This window comes from Diabrotica virgifera, chromosome 8 (assembly GCF_917563875.1).
Source record: "Diabrotica virgifera virgifera chromosome 8, PGI_DIABVI_V3a".
Lineage (NCBI taxonomy): Eukaryota > Metazoa > Arthropoda > Insecta > Coleoptera > Chrysomelidae > Diabrotica > Diabrotica virgifera.
This window is the reverse complement of record NC_065450.1, coordinates 167616987-167640120: the sequence shown is the minus strand read 5'-3', so window position 1 is coordinate 167640120 and position 23134 is coordinate 167616987. Positions and strand designations below refer to the sequence as shown.

The window sequence follows — 23134 nt, the reverse complement described above, 5'->3', positions numbered from 1 at the left end:
ATTGCAGATTACCTTTCTAAAACAGTTAATTTACTCTGTCTAATGTTCGAACACAAATTCTTTTTGACCAGAGAGAAATGACCAGAGATAGAAATCTTTGGAGACAAACAATATGACATCATGATGACCACTAGGTAGGTACACTTCCTCCAGTTGGTCACAACTGAAGAGAGAGTGAGAGAAATAACTAAAACGAAATGCTGTTGTTAATATTATACTTTATGAATTTTATTTTACGTAAGTTACATAAGCATTTTCTTTGTAAGTCTTTTGTAGTTTATTATATATTAATATTAGGTACAGCTGTTTACCTGAAGATGAAATTTATATGAGAATTCACTGCTGTAGTCGAATCGGAAATCAGCCAGAATGCGCAACAAAGTGGCGGTATCAATGTTTGGTATAAGTGTTTAAGAAATTCGAGAATCCGCTTTAGATAAGATATTTTAATATCCCATTAATCATTTAAATGAGTCATTTTAGAACTTACAGTAGACACTTTTATAGTAGTACAGTTAAAATAACTAGATGACAAATATTACGCAAGAGAAATTAAACGTTTTTTCTACTTTTAAGCATAAAAAAGCAAGTTCGTTAGCGGAACCGAATTCAAAATTATTTTGCACATCATAAATTTAAAACATTATTTTGTTCAAACACCTCATTCTTGTTGGTAAAAAAATATATATTAATATGTCTCGACTAAATTACTGATATTCTGGAAGACTTGGTATTCGCACGACTGAATTTTGTTATCTCTCTCTATTGTCGTTTCCCCATTTCTGAGGATCGTGATTTCTTTCAATATTCCTAACAATTTTTTTCCATTGGACTCTAACTTCAGCTGTTCTAAGAGGTTCGCAGAATGAGTTTCCAGATGAATTCTTAATTTGGTCGGACTATCTAGTTGGTGATCGTCCTCTTGATCTTCTCCCCAGACGTTTTCAGAAACAATTAATCTCTCCAAATTATCGTCACCTCTGCGCAACACGTAACCGAAGAATTGCAGAATTCGTTGCAGACATATTGTGATCCTTTTTTTAATCTCGAGTTGGTTTAGAATCGAAACGTTTGTCCTATAAGCTGTCCAAGTTATGTGCAGCATTCTTCTCCAGCACCACATCTCAAATGCTACAATTTTTTGGCGCTCGCATGCGTGAAGAGTCCAAATCTCTGGTCCGTATAGAAATATTGAGAATACAAGGGCATTCACCAGTCTCATCTTGATATTGTGAAACTTTAGTTAGGCGACTCATCGCATTTTTTGCCATACCAATACGTCTCCGAACTTCTGCTTCACGGTTACCATCGTTAGTTATACTAGACCCGAGATAGACTACTTTACGAGGCCTTCTAGACTACTTTATAGACTTTACTATCTGGTATTACTGTAACATATTAGTCAGTGCAATAGTTTGGAATCTGTTGACCATTTTGTTATATTTGGTTTAAATACTAGCCGATTTCCGAGCGTATATCAAAACTTATCATCGATCATTAAAAAGATAAAAATTTGACCGATTAAAATCTCTTAGAAAATTATTAATTTTCGTTACTTTTAATAAACCCTGAAGGACAAAAACTATCTTACAACCGAAAATAGTTAAAAAAAATTAATTCTAAAACAAATTCAAACTATGGGGTGAATTTAAGTGACCACCGACTTAGCCGGTGGTATCCAATAGACGCCGTAGGCTGCGTACAGCGTGTATTGGAGACAACCGCCTTTGTGTTCGTTATTGCACATGACTCCATTACAAATTTAACCATAGATAACGACAAAAATTTTTTTAATGGAAATTTAATTGTATGACTGTCATGAACTCTCATATAAATGTTAAATGTTTGACATTAGAAAGGGTTTTAAGGATTTTTACGTTGCTTGTGTCGGATAATAGGATGGTGAAGTAACACTCTTGTTACTGGTTGTAAATGGTTGTTTCTTACGATGATAATCCTAACCGGTCTACGGAAAGGTCGTGTCAGATGGACTCCTAAAAATAAAAAATAAATAAGTAGTAATCATTCTTAGAATAGAACTAGTGTTTCAATTTTTTGCAAGAGTACGATAACCTTACCTATATGTTTAAAAGACGAATTATCTCTTAGAGAGTCTTACTTTACATTGAAATACTTACAAAATACAAAAAAGCCTTACATTGACATACGAAATCAAAAATGCCATGGCCTCCTTAGAATATGTTTTCTAGATGATTATGCAATATAATATATATATATATATATATATATATATATATATGTATTATACTATACAATTATTATATTATACTATACAATATTATGCAAATACATATGGCTATAGCCATATACGCATTATGCATATATGCATTATGTAAAGTGTGTTTTTTAGAGGTATAGAAGTTTGAAATGGAATAAAACAAAAATCATTATTTTAAATTGACTTTTCTAGAAATAATCTTTTGGCATTAAAATTTAAATATGATTTCTGGCATATGACTGCCACGGATGGCACTGACTTAGTCTAATCTAAAGGTCCAATCGATGACTTTTTCCAACATTTGTAGCAATCCTATTGGATAATAAGTCCAAAAAAATAGGGAACCATTAACACGTAAAATGCCAAAGCCTCGACGGTGGGCTCCATTTTTTGTAACACGACAAATTAAACAATCATAAAAATATACTTGGTGCTACGTAACTTTTCGGAGTACCTCGGTAGCTACTAAGTCTCAGACCTATTTAGGTGGTGGGTTCTACATAGACTTTAAATATAATAGAAACTCAAATGCTCGGGGGCGCCATAATAAAATATACAAAATAGTATATATGTTTACCTGTAAAAGTATAAAACTAAGAATGCCGGCTATTCGAAATATTTGTACTTACCGTAGTTACTTTCATGCATGGTTACTTTCTAAGAAGGATAGAGATTGGTAAAGAAAATCTAATAATTAAACATAATTCTTACTTTATTGAAAACAAATAAAAATTTAGCCAAGTTGTTATTTGGGCCAAGAATTTGCACTCTCTACCACCGTACAAATGCTGAACATTAAATTATCAGACAGGAAAAGAAACGAATGGATCCGTAACAAAACAAAAGTGAAAGACGTCTCTACCCAAGTAGCAAAGCTTAAATGGAAGTTCGCCGGACACACCCTACGGCAGAAGGATGAAAGATGGACTAAGATGATTATACATTGGAGACCATGGAACCACAAACGAAAAAGGGGAAGGCTACATATGCGATGGTCAGATGACCTGAAGAAACACACTGGGTCAAAATGGATGCAAATTGCCCAAGATAGAGAGGCATGGAAGAAGGAAGAGGAGGCCTATATCCAAGGATGGATGTTTAGGGCTGATTAGATAGATAGATAGACCACCGTAGATACAGCGTACACTTGAGACTACTTCGGCTCTGGAACTTGAACTAAACTACACTAAATACATTCAACTATCTCCAAATAACTGCAACTATCTCCATTTAATTGTCTCCGTCGGCAGAAGCAGACGGAAGCACACCTGACTTCCACTCTAGACTCCCCAGAACCGATGTCGTATCTCTTTCGGAATCCTCCAAATCAAAACTCCTTCCACTTCCCATCATTTTACTCTACTCATCTTATCAACTAATCAAAAATTATCCAATTTCCACTCCTCATCTCAACAACAAATAAAAAAAATTAAAGCAAATACTAATCAATCACGCCTCCAAAGGGCGGTGATTTCTTTCCTGACAAATAGGAATCAACAAGCAAAAATTCTGATGACTCTTTCCTAGCTCAATATTTTCTCATGATAATCGCAACGTAATCATTAAACGCAGCTGCTCCACTCGATACAAATAAATATATATAAACAAACTCGCGACATCCAGTCAGTTTCAACGATTAGGCTCTTGAAATAAAACCGCGGTTCTTGGTATAGCAAACAACCAAGGGCGCCCATACAAAAATTTTTAGGGGGGGGCCAACGTGAAGATGTTGCACATTACATTTTGTATATTTCGGATGACAATATATACAGTAGACTCTCTCTATAACGAACACGGGTATAACGAGGTACATTAGGTGTCCCATGAAATTCCTATTGAACTATAACGCTCTATAACGAGGCATATTTGGTTACAACGAGGAAAATTGAAATCGAAGAATACGTGTTTTTACCTGTTTTTAGCGTTGTAATGATCATAAATAAATAAATGCCCCAACTGCCTGTACATAGAAATGCCCAACATCTGTCTTATTATCGAGGCCAGTGCTGTAATAAACTCGGCCACCTGTAATAAACTTCTGTCTATTTATCGACCGATATTGAATATTATAGGAAATTTACAATTTATGACGGCGAAGTCTCATGTTCACTGTTCAGGTTGACCAGCGAGTAGAAGGCAGAGGGAATAAGTTTTGACGAGAGGCGAATAAGTGAGATATATTGTATGAGACAGACTGTGGGAAAGAAGCTCAAAAAAAAAACCCAATCTTGGGACCAAAAAAAGGGGGAACGGGGAAAATGAAGGGCCTCCTTGCTTACAGTCTGTGGATAAATGAAGGTAAAGTGCTTCGGAAGCGATGTCGACCTTGCAGCGGCCATTCCGTTTTCGGAGCGCTGGATGACAGAGGAGGGTCTGGTTTAGCAGGTAGGCATTCGGCGTAGCCTCATCGACGAGAGAGCGTTTTAAAGCACCTCGGGAACTATCGCTGGTACTACGAAGAATGAATCCTGCACTAAGGTCAGTCAGGCGGCGTTCTGGACTGAGGTGTCTTTTGAAGATTCCAGACCCCCCTCTTTAAAGACGAAAAAAAAAAAAAAAAGTTTGACCTTCGACATCTGATAAACTACGTAAGAGGCGTCAAAAAATTTCATTATTATTGTTGTTTGATGTAACGAAATCCGCTTATAACGAGATAATTAGTCCACCATTTCAGTTCTCGTTATAGAGGGAGTCCAGGGCCGGATTTACGATTTTGCCGCCTACAGGCTATCTTGATTTTGCCGCCTTTTTAACGTAAACATAGAAAACGCTAAATAATGCAAAATTATACTCTCTCCATCCCAGAGGAATGGGGTGGAACTCCCTGGGAGTCTACTGTAGTTTAAACCACCTAAAAAACCTAGTTTGAACCCTGTTGTGAGAAATTATTCATACATTTAAATACTAGACCAAGTTTTTAAATGGAATTGTCATGGGTACCACAAAAGTTGCGCCTCTCTTTAGAACCCGTTTGAAAAGAATACAATGCTTGCAAAGCCCTGCCTTCAACTTTGGCGAGTAGACTAACCATGAGTATGTGTCGAACCAAGTTTTTACTTTAAAATCTTAAAAAGAAGCCCCCTTTATTTTTGCAGATTTAGAATCCTTATGAAAAATAAGTCACATATATTCCAGACATTTTTAGAATCGTTGATAGATGGCGCAAATAAATCGCATTTTTCGATTATAGCGCCATCCGTCAACAATTCTAAAAAAAGTTTCGAATAAATGTTACTTATTTTTTGAGGAGGAAACTCAATCTGTAATAAAAAACGGGGGTTCCTATTTAAGATTTTAAAGTTAACTCTCACCCCACCTCCAGAGTGTGGAATGAAAAATCCTGTTTGGTGTCATTCTGTCGATTTTTGAAAAATATTAAACACATGTTTTTTAGTTTTTCATTTGGTATATTCTCGAGATATTAGACCGTTTCTATAATTTTTCTATGGTATCACGATATATCGTTTTTTCAGATTATAGCGCTATCTATCCACAATTCGCAAAATGGCTCGAATAAAATTTCCTTATTTTTACAAGGAAAATCCAAATCTGCAACAAAAATTAGGGGTTCCATTTAAGATTTTAAAGTTACTCTCCTCACCCAGGGGTTGAAGTGGTGGACTTGTTTAGTGTCATCGCATAGATTTTTTGAGAAATATTTAACAAATATTTTTCAGTTTTTCGATCCGATGTCCATTTCGCGAATTATTCGACCTTTCCACTACTTTTGGGACACCCTGTATATAACACTCATTCGTCATGAAAGATCACCTGTTTTTCATTTAAATAAAATTGTTGTGTTCATCATAATGTACACTTTAAAAATAATCTACTTACTAAAATATACTTTTGCAAACTAAAATTTGACTATGTTCAATAAATTTAAAAAATTATTTTTCAATATGAATTTATTTCTGCTTATGAAGATATTTCTGCTATTCGGTGTACACAAAACTTAATATAGAAAACAAATATAATCACAGATTTTACACTTTATCTTTATAGTGCCAGTTCTTAAAGACGAATGGCTCATTAGTGATTATCGGTCAGAGATCGGACTTCTTGCTGATATGATTTTTTTTGCAGTATTATAAATGATTCATTTAATTTGTAATTTTGGGTGTCGGTTACAGTATATATTATGTTCCCACGTTCCTAATCTCTTTCAATGCTTTCGTTAATAGCATACCCTGACTGTGCGAAATGTGTATTATGCACATTCCATATAGACCGCTGTCGCAGACACACAGATTATCGGTTAAACTATTAATTACCCAATATGTGAATTATTTTATTAATAAATATGTTGTTTCCAATTTATCTCTCAAAATTATCCAATAATTTTTTGACAAAAATACGTTTATGTAATATAAATTAAACTTTTGTTCTTTTCCGAAAAGCTCCCCCCTGCCCGTGTGTATGGGCGCCTATGCAAACAACATTGAGACTCTTACAAGATACTCCGACACTCAAAAACAAATTACGTCATATTCTGCAGAAAAAACAGACCGTTATACATTCGATTTCATGAGAAACACAATCATAGATGGTAAAATTCAGCAGTTCTTTAACGAAAAACTACACTATCCTGAACGATAAGTTCGCACATATAGGGTGATGCGTCTTCGAGACCGTTACACATTTGTGGCCATTTATCGGCAAAAACGCGGCTAACGTTGTCCTTAAAGTGGTATTTCAGGCTTTTCGGCGTATAGACTAGCAATTTCACATATCCCCAAAGAAAATAGTCTAGCGGTGTTAAATCGCACGATCATTCTCTGGAAGCTCAATTCTCTGGTCCGAAACGTGAAATAATGGTGTCACCAAATGTTTCCTTCAATAAATCATTTGTGGCACGAGCTGTGTGACATGTTGCGCCGTTTTGTTAAAACCACAGCTCCTGCACATCATGGTTGTTAAAATTGAGGAATGAAAAAGTCAGTAATCCAGTGGCGGCTCGTGACCTCAGTATGCGGGTAGGCGACATGTATCCACAAATTCTATTTTTTCTAACTTCATCATCATATATCTTATTAGATAAAGAAATATGTCCAGCTAAAGCACTGTCAGTCAATAGTTTGATTATTTTTTTCAAACCGTTTTAAACCCAATTGTTTATGTTCTTTCGAAGTTTCATGTTTTTTGATACTAGCTGATAAATTTTTCAAATCTGAATATCCCTGACTCATCCAAACATTATTTTGCTTCAAATTTGAGAGCAACAGACAAGGCCAACAAAAAAGTGAATTTTTAAAATAACTTCCGCTTAACCATTTATGGTTTTCATACCATATTGTTTTAAACGATCTCGAAAATGGTCGATTTTCTTTCCTCTTATCAGTTGATAAAATTTTTAAATTTGGTAAAGGCCGACTCATTGAAATAATTTCTAATCTTTTTGATTTTAGCGCCTTGAAAAAGGCGTCTCGATCAAACTGCAGATTATATCGTTTAAAATATTCATTTTATTTTACCATGGGCGGTTTCACCAACGACAAATAGTAGTTTATTCGATGAATAAAAATATTCGACCAATAAAACTAACACACCTACGTTTCAATAACGTCAAATATGACATATTTTATTTGTCTCAAATAAAGATTTACTCTACGAATAAATTGACAAGTTAACCTCGCTTTAAATTTTAAATATCTAGGTATATAATCAAATGTAACAAAGAAAATTCGTCATTTTAACTTTAAATTATCAAAATTGTATTGAAACACAATAAAAATAAATTATAATTGACTGATAAATTTTATTCCACCAATAACTATTCACAGATTTATTTGTCGTTGACGAATTATTAATAAATTAAAATACTCTTCAATAGACCAATCTTAAATTTGCCTGCTTATTATTCACTTTTCATAAACAAATTTATATTGTCCTACCTATTTTTATTGAATACTTAACCTACTAACAGCCCAAATCACAAAGCAATTTAAATAGTTTCACAACACAAAAGCGAATCAACTGAGATGTGAGCGACTTTGTTATGCTGAAGGCCTGTAGGCTCCAAAATCTGGTGTCTAACTTCCTAAAAAATTCGTGGAAATTATGGCCCAGTACCGAAAGAACTTAAGGGCTATATCTGGCGTAAAGAGCGAGATGGCACATCAATTCTGTTGCATCGTTGTTCTATTCTAGGCGCAGTTTAAAAGTGCCTTACCAATGAATATATAATCTTAATACTACTACTGCAAGGGGCGTACAATAATTACAATTTCGAAAAGAAATTAAAAAGTAGCTTTTTTTATTGTAGGTATTGTGTCAAAATTTAACAATTTTAAAATAAGTCATTTATATTATTGTACATTTGAAGAGGTTAGGCGGCGCCTACCTTGCCTACCCCGACGGGCCGCCCCTGCAGTAATCACGGCTTTATAGCGATCACCATTGACTGTAACGCCAGCATTGTTTTTGAAAAAGTTCGGACCAATGATTTCACCAGCCCATAAAGCACGCCAAACAGTCAGTTTTTCTGGATGTAATGGTGTCTCAACATACACTTGAGGATTATCTTCACTCCGAATATGGCAATATTTAATCGCTACGGCATCGCTAAAAAAATTCGCTTATGAAAATCGGGATCAACGACAATCTCGTTTTGGGCCTATTCACTGAATCTACGCCTTGCTAGGTGATCGTGTAGCTTCAATTCTTGCACGAGTTAGATTTTGTTAGCACGCAAACCAAGATCTTTCTCAAAATCTTCCATAAAGTGGATGGACACATATCCAACTGCTGTGCACGATGGTGGATAGACTGATTCTGGTCTCCCTCTATGCTACGCTTTACGGCAGCAACAACTTCTTATGTACGCAGTGTACGACGTCTTTGATGATGCCTATTATTATCATTTAGAGTAAAACATTCCATTGTTAATCGTATTAATTGATCTGATTATGTCGACCATAGAATGAACGTAGTGCGCGATACGTATTTCGAACAAAACCATGATTTTCAAAATAAATTTGCATAATTTGGAAGCGTTGTTCAGGCGTCAGTCTATTCACGCTGAAATGTCAAACCAAACTAAACATAAATCATTTGTCAGCTCTCAAAATGATCGCCAGTTAAAAAAGCGTTACCAAATTATATTTCTATACCTCTAAGGAAAACACCCATTACATTATTACACAGATATATGACTAAAAGCAAATTACTAAACCATACCTCCTCCTCCAATACTTCCTTGACCGTTAACTGTCTTCGGAGGTTTTCCAGTTGGTCTTTTAATAGGTTTAGCATCAGATTCTCCAGATGTGCTAATAGAGTTCGAATATGTTGGAATATCGATACCAGACTTTTCTTTTATCCAATCTATATACTGTGAGACGTCTGTATACACGCCTAGCATTCCAGGAGCTGCACAGCGAAAGCCGAAGGATACGATACCTACAATAAAGCCCACAATTATGTAAATAGGTAATACGATGTTTAATCTCAAATATTCAATTTTTATATCCGATATTAAACAATATTTTAATCACCCCATGTATCACATTAAAGCAATTTGTTATTATATTTAAACATGTGTGTAGGCTGCTAATTTAGTTTACTATTACAAATCATAAACAATGAGTTTGGATAATTGCACATTAATTTTGATGATAATCTAATTTCTTTGTTATCTTAATATTTGGTAATAAATAATACGCGTGGGTCCTGACCCAGAAAATACATATTGGCGCTAAGAAAGAACATTCATTTAGATCATTCTTTCGATTCATTTCAAACAGTCAAGATGTAGCTTTAGAGCTTATAACGGCAATATCACCGAAAGAGTGGAAGGAGTATTTCAGCGACCTACTGACAGAAAAAGGAAAGGAATTCGAAACATCAGAACCATCCCAGAACACAGTAGGAGTAACAGGATCTCCAATAAGGCTATCCAACAATGAAATAAAGAAAGTATGTACCGAACTAAAAAACGGTAAAGCATCAGGACCTGGGGGGGATTCCAGCCGAGTTGATAAAAAACGGAACTCCAAGACTTTACGAGCATATAAGGAAACTACTACAAAGATGCATCGACAACAAAGAAGTCCCACAAGAATGGAAATTATCGTATATGTCAGCAATATACAAAAAAGGAGATCGAAAACAATGTGCTAACCTACAGGGGTATTTCCGTTACACCAACAATCAGCAAAATATACGGAAGGATCTTAAAAAACCGAATAGAAGACGAATATATGGAAATAGAGGGAAAAGAACAAGCAGGATTTAGAGCCGGAAGATCTACAATTAATCATCTTTTTGCAATCACACAAGTCATGGAAAAGAAAACGGAGGTTAACCAAGAAATTCATTGATCTGAAAGAGGCATACGACAGTATACTTTTGGTAAAGTTATAAGAGGCAATGGAGGATACAAATATAAACATAGAAATCATAAAAATAATTAAAAATTTTTATAACAACACGACCACGAAAATTAAACAAGGAAACAAACTCACCGAAGGATTTCTGACAAATAATGGGCTCAAACAAGGATGCTGCCTCTCTCCAACACTTTTACAAAAATTTTTTTGGAAAAAGCTCTTAAAAATTGGAAACGGAAATGCAAGAACATAGGACTCCCACCAAATGACCATACACTATATCGACACCCCCATCGAACAAGGTTATAACTCAAGTTACATCTATTTTCAGATTTTAACACAGGCGAATTCAGCAAAAAATTGCGCACACGTCAATATAAGCGACATAGTTTAATTCTCAATAGTTTGGCTAATATTCCTTTGAAAAAAGTTGTATTTTAACTTACGTGTGCCATTTTAGCGTGAAAAAGGCAGTAACACTGGATACTCCCTATGTTAAATATTTGCTTTCTTTATACTTGACGATTAACAAGGTTGTTAAATGTTAAACTTTGTTGCACGTATGTTTAATTTATTAAGTATTTAAACATATGGTATATCTCATAGATCAATTTATAGAAATCAAAATAAAAAAAGGAATGAAAGACTTTTTTCCATTTTGATAGTTGCGGTGGACAAAATAAATATATAATAGTTTTTGCTACATACTTCTATATAGTGAAAAAGTGTAATATTAACATTACACATGTATTTTTCGAAATAGCACATTCACAAAACGAGGGCGATTCAATGCATGCCCTTATAGAAAAACGGAAAAAACATTAAGTCGTATATGCTCCAGACCAAAACATATGCCAAAGCATCAGGCAAGCCTAAATCCGTAACTGAATTAAATCAGAACCAAATTCTAAATTTTAACCTATTTAAGGACACACATATTAATTTTGAAGTAGATATTAATAGTAAAAGACTAAAGTAATCAAGTAAAATGGTCTAGAATTAAATATTTACAGATACGCAATAAAAATGCGAAAAATTTGAGATATATTATACCATGATTTTTTCATAGTGATAGAATATTGTTGTTATTGTAAAATTTTTAATTTCCAATTAAAATTGTGGAAATTGTTAGTTGATATTTTGTTTAAAAATCCCTTAACAATTAATTTTCTCCTAGCTATACTGCAAATAACTCAAAACATACAACCTTTTAATAGTTAAACGGGAAAAATAATTAACACAGAGAGTGTAAAATGGTTGTTACGCGACTTACAACCTTTTTCTACGAATACTCATGTTTAATCTCAAGGTTGTATCTCAATCAAACTCAAGATTTTCAATAGTTATTAAAATTACAAAACATACATCTCACAGTAATCCCTTAGTATGATATAAATATCATATCACATTAGTGTAAAAGAGTCTAATCATTTCGCTACAAATTTTTAAAAAGTCATGTTTTCGTTTTTTGCCTCTCCTGTAAAATCGCTAAAACTGAGTTACAACCTTGTTCGATGGGGGTGTCGATATTATACTCTTTGTTTCGCAGACGACCAAATACTAATAGCACAAGACTACGATGATATCTGTTACATAACAAGAAAGCTAATAGAGGAATACAGGAAATGGGGACTAGAGTTCAACATAGGAAAAACCAAAAATATGAATATCGGTGAAACGCAGCAGGACTTGATACTAGAAGGAGGAGAAACATTCAGTAAATGTAACGAATATAATTACCTGGGTATGAAAATCACGAATAATGGAACACGACGGGGCCATTAAAGAACGAAATACTCAGGGCAGGATAGCAATTATGCTCCTATGGGACGCAGGACGCTATGGGACAAGCAGATAAACAACCAAAACAAGAAAAAGATATATAACGCCATAGTGAAAAGCATTATAACATACAGCTGCGAAGTATGGCCTACGAAGGAAAAATAAAAGTGAATGTTAGAGGTCACCGAAATGGATTTCTGGAGAAGAGCTGCAGGAAGATCAAGAAGAGAACATGCCACCAATGAACGGATACGAGAAATAATGAAGGTCACACATACAATAAATGACGAAATCAACGAAATACAACAACGATGGTTTGGTCACGTACAAAGAATGCACGAACAGAGAATCCCAAAACAAGAGGTCTACAAAGTAGACGAAAGAGGTCTGCAAGTAGATCAATGTGCGGACAGAGAGGAATGGCGAACGGGTATCGGAAGACGGAGAACGTTGTAAACCGATAATATATATATATATAATTAAAATATATAAATATATAAAATATAAATAATATATATTAAAACTTGAGACTGTCATTTTCAGGTTGGGCGTAGATTTACGCTCCTGCTATGTCTAGGACTCGAATGTTGTTTTTTGATTGGAATGTGTCTAAAGATATTCAACTTCTCATCTTTACCGATGAGCCCAGAGAGGTTGAAGAGGGCGAAACACATTTCTAAGAACTGGTGTTTGGATCTTTGATTCTATTCAAAAAATTTTTCCCAGCCCGAAATGGTGGATGTGTGAATTATTCGTAAGGGGATTTTTCCACATTCTCTATTTCATTTGTTTTATATATATATATATATATATATATATATATATATATATATATATATATATATATATATATATATATATTTTATATCACTTAAAACTTTTTTGACTTTTTAAAAAATATTTTATTTTGAAAATACAAGAATTAAAGTTACATGTACTAAATCTAAATTATTACGAACAAATATTAAACACCGGCAAATGGTTTTATATGATTTACAAAATGCTGAGGTTGTGAGAAAGCCTGGACGTAGTAGTTCTCGCTGACATTGGCATTGAAACTGGATGCGTCGATTCAGATGGCTGACACCTGATATATCCTGATGGGAAATAAGTAGGTACTTCATTATTAAGGTTAGTTGGTAAAAACGGATATAACAGCTCCCCTTGTTAGAAGGAAGTTGACGCGTGGCAGCAAGTTCCAGAGTGTCTGTTTATTGGTATTCAGTGCGATTTGCTCTTCTTCTTCTATGGAGTCGCTTAGGTGGATACTGGGTCTTTGTCTTGGAAAGATTTTGTCTAAGAAGTGATTGCAGCAACTGAATGGTATTTGAACTGGATGACTTTAGTACGTAACATTATCGTAAGCGTCGATCAATTTCTGGGAGTGTACTCTTGTACTACCAGTAAGGGCATCGCACGTGGGTTGTAGTTTGAGCACGTGGTTAGTTTTGATGATTTCTGACTTGACTTCTCTGAATTAGCATTTGATTTTATTGGGCAGTGGGTCAGAAACTGTTACGAGCCAAAAATTCAAGCTGATCTTCTGAACGGTGTAGTCTTTGGCAAATATTACGGAAGTCTGGCATGTTCTAGGAAGGCGTTCTTGTCGCTTCAGAAGTTGGGCTTCGCATATGGCGTCGCTGTCGATTGGATAACAGATCTTGGTTCTGGCTCGAAGTGTTTTGCATGACTTAAGGCTATCTATTTATTGTAAGGTATAACAAAGAATCATCGTTTCGCGCAATATATTTATGAGTTGTTGTTAATATCGAATTTAAACCTGTTCGATTATCCAGTATTGTTATTGGATAGAGATAATATAAAGTATATTGTTCTACATCAGTTAAACAGTTAAAGGAATATTTAAGAAGAACACAATTCTTGTGTCTAATTGATAGGCATGTAATTCGATAATATCGAGATATTGAGGGAGGTTTGAAGTATAGATAGATGGGGAAGATTATTTTTCTGTAATGATTGTGATATATGCCTAAGCGATTCAATTAAATCAAACGGAGTAATGATTGAACTATGTAATATTTTTAATCGAGCAAAAGTTATAGCATTTACTATATCATTTAACGAATGTTCGATAAATGAATAGCTTTCCATTAGCAACTCACAAAAGTTCAGCATATCGATTTGAGATTTATAGAATTTTAATTGGTCAGAGATATTCATTATTGATTTTCTAATTTCTTTAATATTATTGTTGAAGGTTTCCTCATCTATTTGTAATTTTCGGATTGTCGCGTTGAAACTCTTAATGAAAGAAGTGGTAACCGATATTTGAATTTTTAATAGCTTTTCGATATGATACTTATTGCGGGGTTTCTTATTAAATTTATACATTCATTGAAATATTCGCCATCTGACGAATCTGATGGCAGATCTGATCTGAAGTTTCCGGTTATTGTTATTGATTTCCATATTGAACCCATTCCGTTAATAAGTTCCTGTTTTTTCTCGGAAAGCGTGTTGTTTCGTATCAGCGATTATTTCTGTATATTTGACTTTAACGGAACTAGAGATTTGTTTGAGGAGACGTATGTGAGTTTGGACTTCAGATTTGCATAATAGTATTCAAGCTACATTTTATTCAGTGGTATCTAATAAATTGTCTAAGATTCTGTCGTTTTGTCGATAAAATCTCTGATTGGTTACATGTCTTTGTATACCAGGAGGGTCCATTTGTCGTTTGAAATTTTGATTTAAAAGATTTAGTGAAAACATACAGGAAGCAGTGTTAAACATTAGTAAAGTTACCTTAGTTAAATTAATTAGTTAATAGTTAAAAATAGAAAACAAAAATAAAGGAATGGTGTGATGGGAGAAATGCTAAAATTGGTAGAAGCAATTAGAAAAATAAGAATTAAAAGTTAACCAATAATAGTGACTGTAGTAGATAAGAATTCAGAGAATTGAGGACAATGATTAAAATAATGTGTAAAACAAAAGAAAATACAATGAAGATAAACTCAAAGAGGTCGAAGAAAGATTCCAAACAAAAGGGCATTAAATCCTTTTACCAGGAAACAAGAACAATGGAAAGAGGATATAAGAAAAATATCCCATATATGAAAAATGATGAAGGTGGGTACATTAATAAATAAATCAGGGAGTTAATGAGAAATTGGCAAACTAACTTTTTGCAACTGCTAAACAAAAATGAACAAGGAAGGAGAATAATCCATGAAAGTGAATATGACCTTATATTAATAGAAACTTGTACAATGGAAGAAATAAAAAATATAATAAAAAGATGAAAACAATAAAAGTCTAGGAATAACAGAAATATCGGCGGAAATGATAAAAGCCGAAGAAAAAGGCTACCCAAAGAGATACATAACTTGATAAAAGCACATGGGAAACAGAAAAATGTCAACAGAGTGGGCCATAGCAGGGGTATGTCTCATACACAAAATTTGACGAAATGAAAGGTGAAAACTATTTAAACTATTATAATAGAGACAACTATAATAGAGGTATCGCGCTGTTAGAAGTAGTTAGTTTAGACAATCTTGACACAAATCATAAGAAAAAGCTAAATAAATATAAGGAAAATATATTGGTCGAATATCAGGCAGAATTTAAAAATAATAGGTCGACGACAGACCAAACGTTAGCGCTAAAAGGAATCCACACTACGTGCTACGGATATAAACATCAGTATTATGTTCTGTTCGTTGACTTTCAAGTACGACTAAGATAAGGTAAAGCGGCAACAGATATACGATCTAATGAAAGAGATAAGCCTACTAATTAAAATCGTCATGATGAAAACAAAATGCCTATGGATAACACAATAACGAAATAGCAAACAAGGGCAAGGGCATAAACCAAGGAATTTTGAAAGAAACGAAGGATTATAGTAAGGGTACAAATTATCAATGACCCTTTTTTACTTTGATACTAGAAGTAGTAATTAGAAAAAGTAAAATAAAGATGCAGGAAATATTTTCTTTGAACATGGTCATCAATGTATGGCAATGTATAGATTTAACACTATTAATGACAGGTAAGAAATAACTAAGAGGATTAATCAAGAATATTAGAAATGAGGCAAAAGGTTTAGTCTTCTAATAAATAAGGAAATAGTAATAAATAAGGAAAAGACAAAATGCATGATAACGGGAGAAACAGATAAAAAGGAAGATAATTTCTCCTTAGACAGGATGCGAAAAATGCCTATTCGAATGAGTTTCAAAGTTTACTCAGGTAAGTCTGAAATTATGTGAAAAGGGACACGGGGAAGGAAAGATAAAGACAAAAATAGTAAAAGCAAACAAAAAGTATGGAGTGTGGCGATCATTAATGAAATTCGAATATGTCTCAAGAAAAACAAAAATTATAATCTGCAAAACAGTTGTCAGGCATACAGCTACATATGCACGTGAAACATAGGTACAAAAATCAGAAATAGACTTTTTAGAGAGATGGGAGAGAAAATGCAAGAGCAATATACAGAGGTGTGAAAATAAATTATTAATAGAGTAGAAGGAATAATAAGAGACTTTTTTTATAATGGCTTTGGCTTTGGCTTAGTCAATTAGCCAGACTATTTGTTTTTTTTTGTATGGAATAAGAGACTTAAATAACGAGTCAAAAATAATGATGTCAATCAGAGCATATGGAATATGATATTTAGGACAAATTGAAAGAATGGGAAAGGAAAGAATGTTGAAGATGGTACTATCACGAAAATCAATACATCAAGAAGAAAAGATAGAAGAGGAAGGATATTAAATGTCAGAGTATATGAAGACTTGCGAAAAAGTAATAAAAAGCTTTGGAGAGAAAGCAATGGAAACAAGTAGTTAAGAAAAAATGTATGGAAAGACTATAATAAAATTTGTACATTGTAAATATTTAATATTAAGTATTTAATAAAAGTAAATGTAATATTGTCTATAGTCTATATTATAGTAGTACAGTGTAATATTATTATGTAGTTAATAACTTAATACTAATTGTGGGGAAAATTAAATTTCTCAGCTCTATGCATTCAAGGGTTCTTGAGCTTAATAAATAAAATAAATTCTTCATAAAAGTAGATTCCAATGGTGTTGTTGATTAGGGTTAACATATACTGGGAGTGGATGACTGAAATGAGTCTAAGGAATTTGAAAGAGAATTCATGATAGATGAATTTTCAAAATTTACTTTGATTGTTCTATTGGATTTGGTATTTAATAAAGTAACAAACTTTACGTGGGTTTCTTGGGTTTCGAAAGGGACAATAATTTTAATTTGGGTTTTCCTTTAGGATTACCTAAGTTCCTAAAGTATTTTGATATAAGCAAATTTACATTATAAAATGTTTCGGGTGGTCTAACAGAAGTATACCCAAACATGAGTTCGTACGGTATAAATCCGTGAGTTTTAGCATTATAAAATATTTCGGGTGGTCTAATAGAAGTATATCCAAAAATAAGTTTGTACGGTGTAAATTCGTTAGTTTTGTTTTTTGTGTTATTAGGACAAATAATTGCATAAGGCAGGATATTGAAAGGATGTTCATCGAAATTTTCAGATTGATTAGCTCTTTTGTTTTTATATTTTAAGCAAAGATTTTTTACTAGTTCTCGTTCTTCCTTGTTAATATGTTGTATTGGAAGTCGCAGAGGCGGCTTTACCTATTGTGCAGGGTGTGCGGTGCACACGGGCGCCAGGATGTTGGGGGCGCCGAGCGCCAAAGAGCGGGTTCTTTATATTGTTTTAACGTAAAATGTGCTTTAAAATGATTATTGAAAAATTACATTGGCACTTAAGCGCAATTTAGAAATTGCCATCCGTCCGGCTGTCCGTCCAACAGACGGGCGTCGTTTGAAGACATACCGATAATGATTCCGAAATCGGTTGTGGAACTTAGGTCAAATTGCTAGGAACTTGTCAGTCATCTTCAAAGGCGTTTGTACACGTGCCGCGGAGTAAGCAGATTAAATAAATTATTAGAAGAATTTTTTACTAAGCAACAACATTTTTGTTTAATTCATTAATATTTTTTTTATTTTGATAACGGCATCTGATTTGGACGTCGAAACGTTAATAATATCATTTTTTTAGTAAAATTGTGGCTTATTTCCCATTAAAAATAGTTAATTAATTAAATATTTTTAACAGATTTGGGTATGTTGTTCTGACGCCGTGAATTTTGATACCTATTGACTCCCGACATCATTTAATATTGCACTATTTTCATCTGGATTTTGGTTCACATTATAAGCGTACCTAATACCCTCTAATACTCTATGTACTAGTACTAGGTAGGTACCTATTCAACTATTCCATTTTGAATGCGCGTCTACCAAAGAGCGCTAGGGCATCGACTGCACACGGGCGCTACATGGGCTAGAGCCGCCTCTGGGAAGTCGAGACTTGATGTTGTCGTTTCGGTATATTTTATCAGAGCAATAATTTATTAAGTTATCGTTTGACTGGAAATTTAGAATCGTGTAGTTTGAATAGGGTTCAATTATTGCGGTATCAGAAAAATCGGTAATTTTGGGGATTGTGTTTGAGTTTACTATAATAGATGTCAGAAATTTTTCTTTTTCATTCACGTGTACTAATGCGTTGGGAGTATGGACTTTATCATTATCATTTTTGTGCAAAATTGCATCTGTATTCGACAGATGACATGTTAGATTAAATATTTGCTCGGATCTGGGATCTATTTTAATTTGATTAGGAGATTCATTGTTAAGCGAATCAGTTTCTACTTTGTAGAGAGGTAATGTTTGAAAATTTGTGATTAGTTGTTTGTTCTTGAAATCTATTGCACATTCGTAATGTTCAAAAAAATCGAGGCCTAAGATTCCATCAAAATCTGTATCTAGATTATAGATAAATACTTTATGGGGGTTCCCCATTTGGAAAGGGAATAAAGTAGATTCGTTGATATGAATTGTTTGGTCTGTATTAAACTGTATGGTCATATTTTCAGGAAAACGTGGTTTGAAATTTTTCGCGGTATTTTCATTAAAGATAGAGATACAAACACCGGTATCGATAAGTAGTTTAAACTTGTTTGATGCGTCTGTTATATAATAAGGATTTTTAGAGTTTACAGCAAGAGGAGGGCTTAGAAAAATTTCTGTTCTGGAAAATTTAGAGACGGGTTCATGTCGTCCAAATTTAGAGTTTGGATCTGATTTTGTATTTGAGACAAAGGTTCCTTCATTGAAATGACATTGTCTGGTGGGTGGTTCTGATTTGGAACTGTGAGAAAATCCTGATAGTCTTGGCTATTAATTAAATCGGTTGATTGATCGAATGAATGGTAATAATCAGGAGGTGGATAATAATTATTATCGGAGAAATCTTCGTAATGATAGTTTTCAATTGGAGCTGGGGTATAATCATGAACATAGTCAGGTTCGTAGTTAACAAAATGAGCTCTCTGTCTATCGTTCGAAAAATTTGGGTTCTTATGAATTACAGAAGGGCGTAATTGTGGGTTATTTTGATTGAACTGAGGTCTTTGTTGGTCGTTAGGTCTAGTGTTTTGATAGGTATTATTCGGGCTGAAGTTTTGCCTCTGAAAGCCATTATTTTGGGCATTATTGAAGTTTTGATAGCTACTGAAATTTCGAGTATCGTTAAAATTCTGGGAATTATTTTGGGAATTTTGTCTAGAGCGACATTCGTTATTTGAGTGGCCAATGCGTCCACAAAAGGTGCATCTAGGTGGTTGAAAGTTTGGTCTTCTAATGGCTTGATTATTTGGATTGGGTCTTGGAGGATTGGGGCTATTGGTTTTCTGTATCTCGAAATAAGATAATTGTAGCTCTCGTCTGATGCGGACCTGAGCTTGAAGAAGGTCTTTCGGATTACTAGCACGAACAATATGTGCAATTTTTGGATCTAGGCCGGTCAATAAGGTATTGAGCGCCATTGATTCGATTAGTACGATTTGGGCTTGTTTCTCTTCAGGAGTGAGGCCAGATTTCTGGATATTGGCATGCATTTTTGCATTAAGGACTTGGACACGATTGAGGAATGTAAGAGCCGATTCATTTGGAAGTTGTTTGACTCTCTGTAAATCTTGTATGAGAGAAGATAGGTCTCTAGTGTCTCCAAAGTGGGAATTAAGAAGTTGCTTAATTTCTAGATATGATAAGGGATTTCTAGAGCTTATGAGTTGCGCTGCTCTTCCGCGAAGTTTATTTTTTATGTGAATTACTAATAGTTGTTTTTGATCACGCGTAGACATATTGTAGGCATAGTCACAAGCATTTAGAAAGGTTTGTAAAAATATTTGATCGCCTTCGAATTCGGGTACGATCGAAAATATTTCGGATAATTTATAAGGTTCTACTTCGGGTTCATTCTCGATATGAGATACGGGGACTGCGGGACGAGAAGTATTACTGTTGTCAGTCATGATGATCAAATAAATTTAAATAAAACAGGTAATCAATATATCAAAAATAAAAAATGGTCAAATAAAACAAATTAAATATGAAATAATCAAAATATCAAATAATAACAATAAAAATGGTCAAATAAAACAATTTAAATATGGAATAGTCAATATATCAAATAGTAAAAATAAAAATGGTCAAATAAATCAATTTAAATATCAAACAATAATCAGAAATAATAAAAAATATCAAAAATGTTTTTATAACAACTGTCTGATTAGCGAAATGTGCGTGTTTCAGACGTGTATATAAGAACAATAGTGAAAATAAAGGAATGACGATTAACAGAATAAACGTCAAATAGTTAAAAGATAATCAGAAAAATATTTAGTGGTTGTACTTATTTAGTATTTAAAAAAAATGTTCTTATAATAACTGCCCGATGAGCGAAAAGTGCGTGTTTCCGGCGTTTTATAACAACAATAAATAAAAAAAAAATTGACGATTTACAGTATAAACGTCAAATAATGAGAATAAATATGTAGTTGTTTTTATTGATTTTCAGTATAATCAATATTGGAATATCGAACAGTATTCAATAATAATAATAATATTGTAAAATAATGTAATAATAATATACGAGATGATTCAATATTAGACTTACACTAAATCCAAAAACATCTAGTCGTCTTGTTCTCGACAGCGTCTCTACCAGGGGCTTCACCAGGTGTTCCTAATCCGTAGATATCTGCAAAGTGATGACGGCTCTGCCTTTTGGATGGTTCGTTTCTGAATCAAAGGATTGGAATCCACCGTTGTTAGTTAGGCCTTTCCGTGTTCTAACAACGTTTCCAGATCCTACTGACTGCGCCAATTTTTATATCACTTAAAATTTTTTGACTTTTTAAAAAATATTTTATTTTGAAAATACAAGAATTAAAGTTACATGTACTAAATCTAAATTATTACGAACAAATATTAAACACCGGCAAATGGTTTTATATGATTTACAAAATGCTGAGGTTGTGAGAAAGCCTGGACGTAGTAGTTCTCGCTGACATTGGCATTGAAACTGGATGCGTCGATTCAGATGGCTGACACCTGATATATCCTGATGGGAAATAAGTAGGTACTTCATTATTAAGGTTAGTTGGTAAAAACGGATATAACATATATATAAGATGTGGCTTTAAATTCATTCATTCGAGTCAATGCAAGCAGTCAAGATGTGACTTCAGAGTATTATTTCGATTCACCTCAAACAGTCAACATGTAGTCTCACGATTATCAGTTTATCATTCATACACGTAAGACGGTAAGAATACGTAGATTAGTAAATTTGTAAAGCTCCCGGGTTTGAGTGTCATTCATAAATAAAGTTTCAGCTTTAATTTGCCGTTTCACTATCGGCGATAGAAGTTTGAGCTGAGCCGATTTTATTCATACGACTTTAACCCTCGTAAGGCGGTGCTTAGTACCCATCCGTATATCCATTTTTTTTATCATATGTGAACGTTGGGGAAATTGATTTGAAAGATAATTAGGACTTGTTTTTCATATTATGAAACATAATTTTACAAACAAAGTACTCATTTCTTCTTAAAAACAATATTATCGCTGCAAAACAAACACATGAAATTTTTCACAGTGTGAGCAACACGAAGTTTTTACACACAATACAGTTATGCCGGGACTTTCGGTCTTTTTTTCTAACATAAATACCGACATTGTCCCATAGCTCTGTTAGTTCCAGGTGGAACAGCAGAAACGTCTAATTCAGGATGAAATTTTCATCATTTGCACCTTAGTAATTCTTAAAAAAAAACATGTAAATGCAAAGAGTTTTAAATGCTGTAATGGGTGGAATGCGTTCAGAAATTAATTTACAGTGGTGTTAAAAAGTCCTGCATCACCTAAGCGCCTTATAGTTTTTGAGGTGTAACACAAGTTTTTTGTATATTTTCGCTAATTCATTTTAGGTTTGTGCTTGTAATTAGCATTATCGGTATACTTACTAATGTTTTTTAAATACTAGCTCAAAATTCTACAGAAAAGATTAAAATAATCTGATTGAAGGGATTTCCCATAATCCGAGAAAATTATGAGGTGCTTATTAAGTCGTTAAAGTACTATTAAATTGAATCTTAATGACAAATTTGCCACATATTTTGACTATATAAACACTGTAGTTACGCTAATACATTTATTCGCTCTTTGATTTTTGATAAAAAGTCAAAATCTCACCCCAGACCAAACAAACTAAATTATCGAACGAAAAGCGTTTTGAAATTATTTTTCACCATAAAAACGACAAATCTAGTCGCGAAATAGCATCCGCAGTAAACTGTAATCAATCTACAGTAATTAGAGTCATTAAGAAGTATGTTGAACAAGGAAAAATCGACGACAGACCGCGT

The 23134-nt window shown here is 33.7% G+C and overlaps 1 protein-coding gene across 1 annotated transcript in view; it reads right to left on the bottom strand.

Moving 5' to 3' along the window:
- Positions 1–201: 201 nt before the first annotated feature.
- Positions 202–23134, bottom strand: part of LOC114331250 (trypsin-1-like) — a 123399-nt gene continuing 100466 nt past the window's right edge. The window contains exons 6-7 of the mRNA XM_028280747.2: positions 9419–9640; positions 202–1994 (exon numbers count right to left, since the gene is read on the bottom strand). Of these exons, the coding sequence (XP_028136548.2) occupies positions 1864–1994; positions 9419–9640 (353 nt within the window). The 3' untranslated portion in view covers positions 202–1863. The remainder of the gene's footprint in view (positions 1995–9418; positions 9641–23134) is intronic.